Raw genomic sequence first — 15,855 nt, forward strand, 5'->3', positions numbered from 1 at the left:
GGACAAATTATAATTCTCCCCCTTCTAAACTAAAATTTCTAGAACTTGGTTGTGTTTTTGTCATAAAAACCTCTTTGTAATGAGCAAAATAAACGCAAAGATTCCAAGCAGCTAGATTTTGTTGTAAAGCTACTCAGTTTAGTTAATCAGGCAGTAATTGGCTCCATAACTGAGGGCTGTGGCTGGACCCCAGGCAGCAAGGGAATAGTGCAGCCCAGGATGTGATTATAGCCCAGAGGAGGGTTTGCTTTCTCTCAGTGGACAGTCCAATGGCTTGAATTTTCTTTTTAGTTTCTGGCCATCCGGAGAAGTCTGTGTGCTCGGTTCTCAAATACTGTGACCTTTTTGTTTGGTGTTTTCATTGTGTCTAGAAACTGAACTCATCTAGCACGAAGTGTTGGATAAGCCCTTAGAAATCATCCCGCTCCTTTCAAGGCTGGGGATGCAGCGGCCCAGAGGGAAAGGTCACCCATCAAGTGGTAGCAGGGCTAAAGCCAGCTGACATCCTCCCACTTGCATATCTGTCTGGCTTATGGGTGTGGGCTAGGGTCGAAGGTCAGAGAGGAAAGGGTTCCAGGCGATATGCGATATGCGGTGAATCTATGGCTTCATTGCTTTACAGTTAGTTCCTCTGATGATGCTGGGGTGGGACAATTAGCTTAACTCTGCCCCCTTATCACAGACTAAGCCCCTGCTGCCAATAGCGATCTCAAATGTGAACACCTTTCATTAGCAGGGGAAAGCAGAAGATGGAAAGGGTACTGAATGTGGTATTTAATACCTACCTACGTGCACCTACCTTCCCTTGACAACCTTGTGACTATGAGGCTGGAAGAAAGGAGCTCAGCTGTAGATCACTAAAGGTGGGGGAGGTGATGGCGAGGAATATTGGTGTTTGGTGGTGACCACCTGTGCTACAGACTTGAGGTATCCTTCTTGGATCCACAGTGTTATCCTCAAGTTTCCATGAGGATGTTGAGGCTCAGTTCCCACAGTTGTCAAGTGAGAGCCAGGACTGAACTCAGACCTTCTGACTCCACAGTCGATGCTGTTGTCTCTTATGCTGCTGGTGGGAGTGTTAACAGACACAATCATTTTGGAGGCCAATTTGGCAAAACCTAACAAAACTAAATGTCCATATAGCTTTTTTACTTTCAAATTCCATATTTGGGAATTTACCCAATATTTTTACTGGAACAAATTTATAAAGAATCATGTACAAATATGGTAATTTCAACTTTCTAACAGCAAATGGATGGATACAACCTAAACGTCCATCACTATAGGAGGCTTAAAATTGTGATATATCCAAACCATGGAGAATATAGCCTTCAAAAAGAATGAGGTAAACCTACTAAATATATAACCCCACATATGTAAAAAGGTAATGTGTACATGCATGAGTTTTATGTACAGAAAATGTCTGGAAGAATACATATTGCATGTGCCCAGCCCTGGGAAGAGGAGAGCTGTGGGGCCCCTCCCCAAACACACTGAGCCTTGGTCCTCGGTGTGGCTGGCTGGCAGCCAGAGGGACTTAGCCTTTAACTGGGAATTCACTTCCCTCTCTGTTTTATGGTTTAAAAAAGGAGGGCCTAGGAATATCTTTATAAAAAAGCATTGTCTATTTGGAAGGTCTATTTACCTAAATCTTTTTATAAGGAAACTTAGAAAACTTAATTCCATTTTTTTTTTATTATTCAACATTTTATACATAATAAATACAAACTTTTTACAGCCACTGTAAAGAAAGCACATCTGCACAGAGGCACTCCCTCCAAGCCTGGCCCTGTGCACTGTGATGCTTGATTACATGTCCTGAAGGGAGGGGTTCTTTTTAAAAAGGAGGCATATTTTTACAACTTTGTTTTTTTAAAATAAAATTAGCAGCTCTTCCAAAAAATATTTTAAAATATAACAAAAGATTTCAAATAACTCTCTGAGAATGTGGAAAATCCAGATTCAAGGACAATTTGGCTAGCTAAAGAGAGAATACAAGACTGGGTAGCAAGAACTGCCTGATTTAAGCACTTGGAAGATTTTATAAAGTGCTTTGAAGATTTTTAACATGTCAGAGAACTTTAAAATCTTAAAAAACCACCCTTTTAATTTCTTTTTTAAACTTAAGAATAAGTTTGATAAACACAAAAAGACCTCAAATAGATCAACAGGTTACGAAATGCAAAAAACGAAACAAAAACCCCAAATTACGGAGAAGACTCGTCGCTGGGTACTGTCACTGAAGTGATCAAATGACTAACTGAAGATTTCTTCAGCTATAACCTGACTTTTGGTCAAAAATCCCATGGGGACATTTGGCGAGCATTTCAAGTTTTAAAGATTCTTAGGAGGATGGAGTTTTCAAAGCATAATACAACTTTTAGATTAAATTCTGCAAATCTGATTTCTTAAACAAAAAACAAAAACAAACCAACTGGCAAAATCCCTTCGTCCCTAGGTTCGGCACTCCCTATCTTCCACAGGAGGTGGAGAGCCGACAGAGCCCTACCCTGGGCCACCTGCCACCGTGAGCTTGCTAGCCTGCGGAGAAAGCTACTCTTGGCTCTCCTTGCGACATGGAGAACTTGTCTTTTCCTTATCAGTTTGCACTTGTGCAGGGTGTGCAACCCTTTAGTCCTTTTCCATGAGAAGCTGGTTTCCATGAGCCACAGGTTGTTCCTCCTAAGGAAATATGTCAGGTCAGTGGGACCTGGGAAGCTGCACTTTCGTGGGGGGTGGCCACCGGTCTAGAGCAGCCACAGGCTGGCTGTCAGGACTCGTGCACTGGTTTGGGAATAAAATGACGCGAGGGGCCTCCCTAGCAGAGAAGCTCAACAAGGCAAGTATGTGTCCCCAATTTACCTAGACACTCAGATTCTAAAGGTACTGGTCAGAAGAATATATGCTGCAAAAATTAAGATGAAAAATACCCAAATACAAAAAGAACATTAAATCGGCTCATTTCAGATCTGGAAGTTCCATTTCTGCTTCAGCCGCAGCCTCCTTTCTATTAAGTCTATGTGATGGACAAGATTTGGCTATTAGTTCAGCCCCTCCATATTAGCTCCACTAATACTAAATGAATGCCATAAATATTAATACAAAGGACACTGTTACTGTTTTAAATCTGTTAGTTGTGGAAGAGATGTGCATTAATGAAATTGGCGATAAACTCAGGGCAGTCCACTTTTTTCCAATAAGGTTTCACTTTTCTCGGTCTGGGGACTAACTGTGGGGAGGAGCCAGCCTCTCCTGAAATCCCTCCTTCTAATTCCTTACGTAGCCAACATGATCTGATTAAACTCAATCAGACGAGCAAAAGCCACTTGAAGAAAGATGAGGATCTTTGCCACATCCTTGTGGCCACAGTAATATACTGTACGAGTTCACATGATCAGTTTCTCTGTGACCGTGCCCTGAGTGAGTCCTGGTCTTGAGTCTCATATAAAAATGGACCACTGTTAGGCATGAGGGCTGTCCTCCTCTGCTTCTGGGGCCCGCTAGGATTTGTGCTATGGTAGGAGAGATGACATAGAAAATGACAACAAAAAAAGGCACAAAATATTCAAAACGTGGGAGGAGTCCACCAGGCCACCCGTTCACATAATCCTCCTTGTTTTTGCTCCGTTCAAGAGTCATCATCATGCAAAGGTGCCTAAAAAACAAGAGTGGCCAAACACCAAGCCTGGCCTTGATTGTAGCAGTAATGGATGGGCAAACCCATCATCACACCAGTGTGATTTCCACATCCTCAATCTTCTCTGCTGGCCTTCGGTGGTTCTGTGTAGGTGGAGGGGGAGCTGCCCGGACCTGAGCAAGGAACAAATACATGGATTGTTAGCTCCCTGATTCAGTGCTTGAAGCATCCAAACCCCAACCAGTCATTTATCCATAGACATGGGTACCCCAGGGGTCTCACAAATGCTCTTAACATGAAAGCGTGTGCTTCCAACGTAATTCTCACTATTTCCCACACCAAGGAGTTAACTGTTCTGATGAAATGTGGAACCCACAAATCAGGGTCTTGCCTAGGCTGAAAGCTTCATGGGCACAAGAGTCACTGTAGCTCCAAAAGGCTCATCCAAAGCAAAGGCCTGGAGGTGGAACCCAGAGAGAGCAATGCTTGGGGAACTGAAAACCTTTTGGCCTGTCTTGGAAGGAAAGCTGCAAGAGATAAGACTGGAGATGTAGCTTGGGGTGAAGTCATGAAGAGCCTCATTAAGCCACGCTAAGGAAATCTGAGCTTTACTCTGTAGGCAAAGAGGAGTCTTTGGTGGAATTTTAAACAGCAGGAGCAGATATGTGAAAGGATGACTAGGATAATAGTTTGGAGAAAAGAGTGGAGGGCAAGAGTGGGCAATAGTGTAGGTAAGAAGACAATTTAGGAGGCTCTTGTAGTCATGTGAATGAGAGTTTATGTCAGCCTGACCTAGGAATTGGTGGGGGGGGGGGCGTGGGAGGAGTGGGGCAGGGAGGAGAGAAGTGGGAGTATTTGATAGAGGTCTCCAAGGTACATGTGGCAGGAATTGGTGATGACTTTGTGGGAGGCAGGGCTAGAAAGCTATCAAGAGTGAGGTCAGAGCAGTGGTAGAATGGGGTTCCACTCACCAAGCAAGGCAATATGGAAGGAGTGTGTCTGGCAAGGTGGATAATTAACTCGTTGCTGAGTTTTGGGGCTTTGGTACATATACAGTGAAATGTCCACAAGGCTGAAGCTCAGGGAAGAGACTGGATTGGCAGTTATGAGACTAGGGGTTGTCAGTAAATAAATGGTTATCAAAACCATGGGAGTAGATGAGATTGTATGAGGAGAATGAGAGTGAATTTAATGACTTCAGGAGAAGCAACCCATGGACAGAACCCTGAGAAGCATCAGCAGAGATGGGCTGAAGCAGAGAAGCCCATACAGGTCAATGAAAAGGAAGGGCCAGAAAGTAGAGAGCAAACCAGGAAAGGGCAGTGGAACAAACTGGCTCACTTCTCCTCATTCTCACTCTTATCCACCAGTCTATGTCACCATCTTGCTTGAACCACTGCTCCAGTCTTGCTTGAACCACTGCTCCAGTCTCCTAATGGCTCCCATGTCCCTTCTGCCACCTTCCATTCACTCTCACTTAGAAGCCACAGCAATGTTTCAAAATGGAAAACCAGTCACATCACTGTCCTACTTACAACTTTGCAATGGCTAAGAACCAAGTCCTTAACAAGGCACTCAGTACACATCTGCTGAATTAGCCAAAGGAAGTGAGTGGTTCAAGGAATGGTGTCAAATGCTGATAAGCAAGTCAAGGAAAATAAATGTACTGGATGAGTGTGGGAAAGTTATGACCTTGGAAGGGCTGTTTCACAGTGAGGTGGTGGGGTAGAGTGAGGGATGAGTAGAGGTGATTATTTGTAAGAGATTCTCCTTGAGAATAGAAGCTCTTAAACCTCAAAAGGACATGAAATATATCTCATTTCATCTCTGTGTTCCTCATAGAGAGAAATATAAGCTTGGAAAATAATTTATCAATAAATGTTTGCTGGAAAAAAACTGCTTGTTTCACACTTAGACCACTTTAATGCTTGCTATAATTTAAATACACCTTTCATAGCTATCTCACCATAGCTCAGTAAAAAAAACTACCAGTCTAGACTAGACCTTCCAAGATGTGTTGAGTTTTTAAAAAATATTTATCTTGAGAGAGAGAAAGAGAGAGCACTCGAGCAGGGGAAGAGGCAGAAAGAGAGGGAGAGAGAATGCCAAGTAGGCTTCACGTGATGCTTAACTGACTGAGCCGCCCAGGTGCCCCTGCGTGTATTTTTACAGACTTTGTTTTCAAGAGCTCTTTTTATCTTCCCAAACTCATATGATCCTTGCGTGGGGGAATCAGCATAACACAGAGGCCACAGGGAAACATTAACTGCTAACTTTCCATTTGGAAGAACCGCATTCTATAAGAGGTAAGATAAGAGACTTACGGGTCGCAGTTTGCCATATGAGGTCTCAGGAGTATGCCTTGGTGCCTGTGAGCAACCCGGCGATTCAGTATGGAAGCTGTTTTCTAAGGGAGGGAATCAAGCAGCTTGTTTTATTTGTGTTGTTGGGCAATAAAAATGCTAATAACAAATCTGTTTGCTCTTCAGGTAAACATGTGGATTTCTGAATAAAAATGTATTTAGATCCATGCCCAGGAAAACCCTTACCATTTGCTGAGGGAGAGCGTGGGAAGTACTGGGAGCTCCTCTTATCGGGGCTGGGGTAAGGGCTGCTGGGAGGCTGGTCATACAGCGGCAGTGGAGGCAGGGAGCCTGGTGGCTTGGGAGAAGGAGAGATCTGCCACAAAGGAAAGAGGTTACAAAGTGCTCACCTCAGGAAGCTTGAGAGGCAAGTTGGCTTCCCTAATTCAGACATGTTACTTTTCTCTGCAGCTAAGTTATGACTATCAACAATTTTGGTCAGCCTCATCAGAAGCACATGAACTTAGAATAACCACCACAAATCCCAATTTTGTGATGCATTTAACTTTTTCTCCTCAGAGAGCTCATTATACTACTGATTTTAGTCAAACCATTCTCTAGAGTTCTACTGAAAACACACTAAATCAGTCAATTCAATAAATCTAGTGAAGAAAAAAAAGGGGACAAATTCTATTTTTTTGTGTTAAGAAAATAATTGGCTGTTTTCGACTTCCCCAAATTTTGTAAATGTCAGACTAAGTGTTCACAATACCACACACACAAGATGGGGAGACATGTTCCTTATGGTCCTGGGCCTGCCAGACCTGCTATGACAGATCTGAATTAGGGTTTCCCGTAAAGGCAAGTTTTGCTATGATCAGCTGAGCCTAGAGCCGTATGAGTATAATGGGGCTCTGCCATTAGTCCTCTGAAATGGACTGGCAGGCAGGCTCTGACAGTGGTGTATAGAAAGCAGTATTTTTACTATATAAACTAACTGCAGAGACAATAAATTCCCTCTCTGGTTTCTTTCTTTCTCTCTACCAAACCACTTTTATGTATGTCACATACAACTTATCATTTTGGTTAACTGATTCAGAGAAAAGAAAGTGGGCAAATGGAGGTGTTATATGGCCATTACCCAAGAGCCAGGTTGATGAGTCTCTGCTTTTCCAAACTCAATTTTTTGCATAAACGTGGCAACCGAGGACTGGAGTGGGGAGGAGGGGATGAGATTGCAGCCTGTGTTTGCATGGGTCAGCCACCTCTTGGGAGTCATTTTCTTTAACCAGCTTTTAATTCAGCTTTCTCCCCTCTCATGTACCTGAATCTCTCTCATCCACGGAGTGTCACCATTTTCTGAGGCTGAAAGTTCTTCCACTAGCACCGATGGGAAGACTCCAATCCGCCCACTGAATTCCCCTTCCCAGAAGCCATCGTCATCCTGGTTTTCTTTGTTCAGGATTCGGATGATTGCCCCCTCAGGAAAGGATAACTCATCATCTGTTTGGCCCTCATAGTCATAAAGTGCTTTCACGAAACAGACTAGGTAGGAAGAGGGAGAAAATGCAGTAAGAACACGGACAGCCAGGTTCCTTTTGCAACCACCCCTATGCTCATGTGGCAACTAAAAGAGCATCATACAGATTAAGAGTAATTTTTTTACTCACTGAAGATCAACTTCAGGGTTCTACCCTACAGGATAAATGTGACCAAATTATGGAGAATATATCATAGAATAGGAATAAAGATATGCTTTTTAACCTACGGAAGGCTGACTCCAGGGTAATACCGTTTAGGCCAAAATGTGACCAAATAAAGAGTGCCTTGTTTCAGTCTTTACCACTGGCATCTCCGTTGAGGCTGCCTGAAACGAGCTCGGCCTCCGTGGAATTGCTGGATGTGTGTGACCGACTGTCCAAAGCAGCCAAGGACTGCAGCATGCTCAGTAGACTGTTCGAGGTGGGAAACTGTAGGTACTTTTCTGGCACATAACCCACTTGGCCAACTTTATTTCGAGCCTGAGTAAAAGACATGTGACAAAATAGGTTTGCACACACAATCTGGACAGGGCAAAACAGGAACCAAAACAAACTCCTAAAATGTCACAAGAAGGGGCGATATGAGCAAAGGAATATACCTTTACCCAGTCTTCCATATCTCCATCTTCAATCACTTCTAACACCTCATGTTCCTCAATGGTCAACTCATCTGGTTGAGAAGCCTGCAATGTAGGATGGTCATGGACAAAATTAAAAGGTTAGATAAAGAGCAGATGTGCGCTGATCATAACAAAAACTGGGGATCAAAATATTGAAATGATTTTGAAAAACATACCAAACATAAAAATTTAAGTGTTGTAAAACTATCGTAATGAGGTGAAGTTTTACTTTAAAAAATTAAACAAAATAAAGCCACAGCAAAAACTGGAGAAACGGAATCCTCAAGAGACCATCAGGTGCAGTGAACATAGCACTCTGCTGGAAGCAGGGGACCAGGGTTCCAGCTCCAGCTTGTTTCTATTGGTTATTCAACTTCTTGATGCCTCCATTTCTTCAAAATGACAATCCTGCCATTCTGGGGAGGATGAGGGAGTCAATGTGGGATGAATAAGCTGAGAACCATGATGATCTGTGAAGCACAGGCACAGGAGCAAGCACTGAATTAGAACGGCACCCGAGGGCTACCATGGAGGCGCAGGCCGTGAAAATGCAGAGAACTATGTACATGGATTGGATGACAGCTTGAGCAGCGCCTAGAACTGATCTGGAATCACTGTGCGATAAACAATGGCCAGGAGAATTAGAGTTGCAGGAAAGAAAATGGCTGAGATCGTCCACAATTTGGATTTATTATGCTCTAACTTAACTGTGGAGAATGGGCTGATCCACTTAGATGCTTTTGTACAGGCTGCTAACTGTGATGGTTTTATGGTCTCTGACACAGGAGTTCACTAGTGCTGGCCACCCAGATACTGCTCCCGAGACTGCAGAATCTGAGTGCAACCTCTAAGGGGCTCAGCAGAGAGGCTGGAGAGAAACCGTGTGGCTTTGTTTCCTAAAGAGACTTGCCTGTCACATGTAACAGGGTGGGGCCTGCTAGCATCTTCTGGTTCTCTGGTGAGCAGTCTTAAAAGCATTCCCCAAGTCCCAAGATTAGTAACAACTATATAACCAAACTGTAAGACCCTACAGTTTTTCAAATCTCACAATCTCAATGTGTAAAGTATCTCCAGGTTACACAAGCAAAAAATGGGTCACATTACTAAGCCTCATTTCCCTTTTTGTGTACATTATAATACTTTATTAAACCCAGATTCTGGATGTTGCCATAGCTGCTTAAGATGTTAAAATAGTATTGAAAATGGCTGACCAGTCACAGAAATACTCCAGGACCAGAATTTTAAGTAAATTACCTCTGATCTCAAAACATGAGGATAAAAGGCTCATTGATTCATGATAGCTTTTCCAGTGGGATTTCTTCACTAATCCAAAAACACACTATGCTTTGACTATGCCATGAAAAGGCACCAATATAACAAAAACATTTTCCCTAATTCCATGGTAAGACTTAAAAAGTAACAACACAACCTGACTTCAGTGTGTGTGAGAACCAAAGCAGGAAGGATAAGAACACCTTTAAATATACCGCTGCCCTTGTAAAAAAGTCATGGAGGTCCATGCAAGTTTTTCAGTGCTGTTATAGAATATCAGCAGACACCAGCTTGATCAGACCAACCCCAAACAGTAATCAATGCTTCCACTTGACAAGGTCACGTCCTCTGCATGGCAACTCAAGACTCTACAGAGTTTGGTCACCATGGTCTCTCACAGCTTTGGCCCCATACACTATTGCCTCTTCTCGGAACACACCATGTTATTCCTTGCCTCTATGCTTTTACCAGACTGTTTCTTTTTTCCAGCAGGCCCTGCTCTCTCTTTCCCATCTGGCAAACAGATTTAGATTACTGTGGATTCAAGTCCAGCTTCAGTCTGTTTCTAAGGGCAAGTGTCCATAAGATCTCTCTGAGCGTCAGTTTTCTTTTCTATTCCTATTAGAATGTAAGCTCCATGAAGGCAGAGATTTTTGTCTGTAATTGACCAATGCCATGTCCTCAAGCTTAGAAAAGAACAGGACGGTACACGGAAGGTACTCAATTAATATTTGTTGATTTAATGGGTTTGTTGATAATATCTTCCATATTGAGTTATTAAAGAGATTAGAAAAACATAAATATGGTACCAGGCATACAGTATTTCACAAATGGTAGCTATTAGAATTACTCATGATTTGAGGCCCAGCTCATATGTTTTTCCAGACCACTCCCAAGGAGCTGGTTGCTTCTTCCTTCTTTTGTTGTAAGCCTTTGCACATCTCTCTAATGAGAACTACCATGGCACTCTACTTAGTTGTTTGCCCTTGTAGGGTTCCCACTAGAATGACTTATGCAGGGAATGTAATTCTTCTCATTTATCCCAACTGAAGTCAGCAAGTGGTCAGGAAATGTTTTTTAAATAAACACGTGGTCTCACACTGCCCCCTGAAATCCTAATATCCAGGGACGACCAGAACTGTAGAAGCGGCCAAGTCCTCCATTCCCACCACTACCTCTCTAAATTTCCTATTTTCTTTGAAAACAGTATACTTTTTCCTGATTATAAAAATAATACATGTTCACTGTAGAAAAGCTGGAAATATGCATAACTGAAATCTTAAGGTACATGAGCATTTTATTCTTCTGGCATAACATATCATTTCTTCTTACATAAAAAAACTTCCATTAATATAATTTTTAATTATCTTCATAATATTTTATGTTTACTGTTACGTTATATGAATGGTTAATTTATTTAACAATCCCTTGTTGGATTGCCAACTTTCAGCTATTATAAAAATAGTACTATGATGAAAGAACATTTTGTGTCCAAAATCATTTTCTATACTGTGATCATTTCCTTAGGATCTATGCTATTAGGGTCAAAAGTTATGAGCATTTATTTATTTTTGAGAGAGAGAGAGGGAGAGAGAGTGAATAAGCAGGGGAGGCGGGGAGAGGGGGAGAGAGGGAGAGGGAGAGGGAGAGGGAGAGAGAGAGAGAGAGAGAATCCGAACCAGGCTCCAGACTGAGCTGTCAGCACAGAGCCTGACATGGGGCTCGAATTCACGAACCATGAGATCATGACCTGAGCCGAAGTTAGATGCTTAACTGACTGAGCCACCCAGGTGCCCCAAAAGTTATGAGCATTTTTAGTCTAATCCTTAAATATAATGTTTCTTTGTCCTCACCAGATTAATCCAGGCCTGCTTTGCTGGTCTGGACTATGGGAATCACCATTAGGCTTACAGTTCATTTCTCTCTATTCTAATCTATCCCATATAGCATCTATACCATGACCAGGGTTTACCTTCTTAAAAGCCCAATCTGATTTTAGGACATCCAGAGGTCCCTACCAGCCAGGATAAAAGTCATACTTTAGTCTGGTCTCCAAGGCCCTTTACTCTCTGACGGCAAACATCTTTATTTCCAGCTGCTCTAATCCCCACACTTGATGCTCACCCACCACCGAATGTAACATTTCCTGAACATCCCATACTCTCATCAAACTGTGTCTCTTATCTTTTATTCTTTTTGCTTAGAAGGTTCTTTCCCTTCTCACCGTATCTAGTAAGATCTTACTCATGACCTAACTGAAATGCCACCTCATCTATGGAATTGCTTCCAACTATCACAGGAAAAATTAGCCATTTTAACCCCTACTATAAATGTTTTCATACGTACTCTACTTTTCAGCTTAATATTTATTCCCCCCAGACTATCCATCTGGGGAGGCAGCAGGAATTGTGTCCACTAATTCTTGCATCCCTGAAACATATCACATACTGGGCACTGAGCGACCGTTCAGTGATTAAATGATTAAACAGATTTTTATAGTCCAGTTTACTATAGAGACATGCCTGGCATATGTCAATAGAGGGGATGTTGGATGGATGTGAGCTATTTATAATCACTCAGACACTCGGGACCCTCTCCATTAAAGGACCTTAAATTTTAATTCTGGAACTTCAAAGTAAATATCATACTGACAGGTGAGATGGGAAAACATTCCCAACCCTACTTGTATAATACTCTAGAACACCTTTCTAAGTATCTCAGCAGAAGATTTGAAATTTTCAGAAGATTATCAAAATAGTTTATTTTGAAAAAGAACTTCAGCCCTTTTAGGAAAGAGGAAGTATTCTTTTTTTTTTTTTTTTAAGTTTATTTATTTTGAGAGAGAGAGAGACTGAGTATGTGTACACAAGTTGGGTAAATGAGAAGTCAGTTATATATTTAGGTGGTCAGGGGAGACCTGAGGAGAGGCTCTATTTGAACTGAGCCTCAGTGAAGGGCAGTACGCAGCCAACCAAGATTTGGGGAAAGATGTTCTAGGTGGAGAGAGCAGTGAGTGCAAAGTTGTCAAGTCAGGAAGGAGCGTGGTGCCACAGTGGCTAATGTGTGGTGACTGGGTTGGGTAGGGAAATGGTCTGACATCAAGTTAGGGAGACTGTCAGGGGCCAGATCAATCTGAACACTATAGACTCTAGTGAAAAGTCTGTTTTTCTATGTGTGATGGAAAGCTTGTAAGAGGTTTTTAGACAGGGGAATAAAATAACCTCCTTTATGTGTTAAAGATAATTCTGACTGAAAAGTGGACAATGGACTTTTGGGAGGGAGGCAAGTATGCAGAAGGCTACCAATTATGTTTTTTTTTCTTTTACAGTAACTGAAGCAGTGGCCTAGACCAAGACGGTGAAAGGCGAATGGGCTCAGGGTATGTTCTGGAGGTAGCATCAAGAGGGTTGGTCAATGGACTGATGAGGGGAGTGAAACTCAATTCATTTTGTGTGAGTAAAAAGTTTATGTGAAAGCAGAGCAGGGGTGAGACAGACTAAGAACTATTATACCAAATCAAGTTTGGAAATTCTGGCATCTTTTCATCCAGGTCCCTACTTACTATGGAAATAAGAGGTGGTCATACTAAGACTAGGAAAGGTAAAGTTTACCAAAACTGCTTTGTAAAACAATTTTCTTTTAATATCAAGTTTGAGCGTCATCCGAATGGAGGGTCTGTGCCAAAGCAGGCAACTGATAATAAGGGTAAGATTTCTATTTACTGAAAATTTACTAGATGCCAGGCACTATGCTGAATACTTTGCTATAAAGTGTTATTTCTAATCTTCAAACTAGCGCTATATATTACCTCCATAATAGAGATAAGAAAACTGAGGCTCACAGAGATGAAGGGACTAATCAGTATGGTCATATAGCTTGTAAGTGGCATTTTAATCCAGGCAGTCTGAGGTCAGAGTCTAGACTGTTCACCACTATGTTATATTGTCTCTAATATTAACTGAACACCAATTTTAGGGCTAGGTAGATACAGTCATGTGTGTCTTCAGCATTGCCACTATTTCAAATGAGCACTAGGTTACAGAAATACACACCTTGTAGGAATAAACAACTTTGCAGGTGAGTGGATAATTTCTTAAGGTGCCAGAAGGGCTGGAACTGCTATCGTCAAAAACATCCATGTTGTCTTCAAACTCTTCTCCTTCTTCTCTTTCGGGGTCTGCATTAAGCTGGGGAAAATTAGAAGTCATTAATTACCTAGCTTGCTTACTTCAAGAAAATGAGTGAAGCAGGAAAAAACACTTAAAACCTGACTGGTTCAAACTATTAATTACTTATTCAACTGCACAGAGAAAAACGTATCTATTCTCTCTTGCATTTTTCATGTTATGAAAGGGCCAAGTTCTTTTTTTTTAAGATTTTATTTTTAAGTAATCTCTATAGCCAACACGGGGCTTGAACTCACAACCCCAAGATCAAGAGTTATAATGCTCTATCAGGCCCTCTGAAAGGATCAGGTGTTTTTGTTCTGTTTTTAAAAACCAAGAGTAAAATGTCATTCAAATACATAAATGTTTATCCTTATCAGTATCCTTTCTCTTTTCACTGTTAAATACTAATAAAGACCTTTTACCACTTAAAAAAAATGTTTACTTACTTTTGAGAGAGAGTGAGCAAGCAGGGGAGGATCAGAGAGAGGATACGAAGGAGGCTCTGCACTGTCAGCACAGAGCCTGATGCGGGGCTTGAACGCACGAACTGGGATATCACACCCTGAGCCAAAGTTGGATGTTTAACTGACTGAGCCACCCCGGCGCCCAAAGGCCTTTTACCATTTTAAACTGATCATACTGGGAAACGTTAGAAAGATTTCTAAATGCTATCCAAGGATGTGGAGAAACAGGCTTTCCTCTACCATTGGTAGAAATGTAAACTGATATGGGGTGCCTGGGTGGCTCAGTCGGTTAAGCATCTAACTTCAGCTCAGGTCATGATCTTGTGGTTCGTTGAGTTTAAGCCCTGCATTGGGCTCTGTGCTGACAGCTCAGAGCATGGAGCCTGATCTGGATTCTGTGTCTTCCTCTCTCTGACCCTGCTCTGCTCACAGTCTCCCTCAAAAATAAAAATAATAAAAACACTGAAAAGAGTTTTCGAAAAAAAAAAGTAAGCTTATAATCCTTAAAAATATAACAAAAATAAACCCTACTGAAATTAAAAACAAAACATACCACTTGATCTAGCAATTTCACTTTTGTGAATATACTATGGAGAAATAAAGGATCAGGATGTAACACTATAGATCTTACTCGACTTACAATGGCATTATGTCCGAAAAACCTCATCATATGTTGAAAAATATCCTGAGTTGAAAATGCATTCAATTACCCTACTGAACATTATAGCTTAGCTTAGCCTAGCCCACCTAGGGCTTACATTAGACCTTACACTTACACTAGCCTCCAGTTGGGCAAAACCACCTAACACAGAGACTATTTTATAATAATAAAGTGCTGAAATCTCACGTAATTTATAGATGGTCCCCAACTTACTATGGTTTGACTTACAATTTTTTGTTTTGTATAATGCAAAAGTAATACACCTTCAGTAGAAAACATACTTTAAAATTTAAATTTTGATCTTTTTCCGGGCTAGCGACATGGTACAATATTCTCTCATGGTGCAGCAGCAGCAGCAAGCTACGGCTCCCAGTCAGCCATAATGTCACAAGGGTAAACAAGGTATACTCACAACCAGTCTGTACCCATACGGTCATTCTGGGGTTCACTCTCAGTACAGTATTCAATAATTGGGTATAACGAATGTATTTACCTAGAGTACTGTCCATGATACTGAAGTACAAATAGTATTTATATGAACACAAATATCTGACAGGGGGAAGAAGAATAACACAACAAAGACTGGAAATAGAGATGGCTGTTTTTAATATCTCTCTCTCTTTACAATCTGAACTATTAGAATAAGCATGTCTTACTCTTTTTTTTCAAGTAGGCTTCATGCCTGGTGTGGAGCCCAGTGTAGGGCTTGAACCTACGACCCTGATATCAAGACCTGAGCTGAGATCAAGAGTGGATGTTCAACCAACTGAGCCACCCAGATGCCCCAAATATGTCTTACTTTTTAAAGTAAAAATCCAAAAAAGAGGAAACAAAACAGGCAAAGTTTCTTTGTTTCTAGCTACATATAAACATCTATTTAGCTACTTTTTCCCATGTTCAAACATCCGAAGGCACAAATGTTTACACATTAAAGATATAAGAAATGGATGGTCAGAATCAGGTCTCACAATAGACCGATTAACTGAAATATCAAATACCTACGATATGCTGAACACTGTGCTAGGCTCTTAGATATGAAATGGAGGACATGGTTTGCTTTGCAAAAGCTCATACTCTAGAGTGGAGAAGCCATCACAACTAAATGCTGAGTGCACAGGGGGTCCTGTGAATAGGAAGGTCAGAGAAGACTTCCTGGCATTCAGTGAGTTGCAAAGCAGAGGCCTCCTA

General features: G+C 41.6%; 1 protein-coding gene across 4 annotated transcripts in view; it reads right to left on the reverse strand.

The window, feature by feature from the left end:
* Positions 1 to 2,301: 2,301 nt before the first annotated feature.
* FCHSD2 (FCH and double SH3 domains 2) overlaps positions 2,302 to 15,855 on the reverse strand; it is a 302,350-nt gene continuing 288,796 nt past the window's right edge. For all 4 annotated transcript variants that reach the window (XM_049619346.1, XM_049619362.1, XM_049619338.1 and 1 more), the window contains 7 exons: positions 13,426 to 13,560; positions 8,081 to 8,164; positions 7,784 to 7,961; positions 7,265 to 7,485; positions 6,187 to 6,316; positions 5,962 to 6,044; positions 2,302 to 3,810 (listed from right to left, as the gene is read on the reverse strand). In XM_049619346.1, coding sequence (XP_049475303.1) covers positions 3,727 to 3,810; positions 5,962 to 6,044; positions 6,187 to 6,316; positions 7,265 to 7,485; positions 7,784 to 7,961; positions 8,081 to 8,164; positions 13,426 to 13,560 — 915 coding nt within the window. In that variant the 3' untranslated portion in view covers positions 2,302 to 3,726. The remainder of the gene's footprint in view (positions 3,811 to 5,961; positions 6,045 to 6,186; positions 6,317 to 7,264; positions 7,486 to 7,783; positions 7,962 to 8,080; positions 8,165 to 13,425; positions 13,561 to 15,855) is intronic.

Source organism: Panthera uncia, chromosome D1 (genome assembly GCF_023721935.1).
Source record: "Panthera uncia isolate 11264 chromosome D1, Puncia_PCG_1.0, whole genome shotgun sequence".
NCBI classification, from domain to species: Eukaryota; Metazoa; Chordata; class Mammalia; order Carnivora; family Felidae; genus Panthera; species Panthera uncia.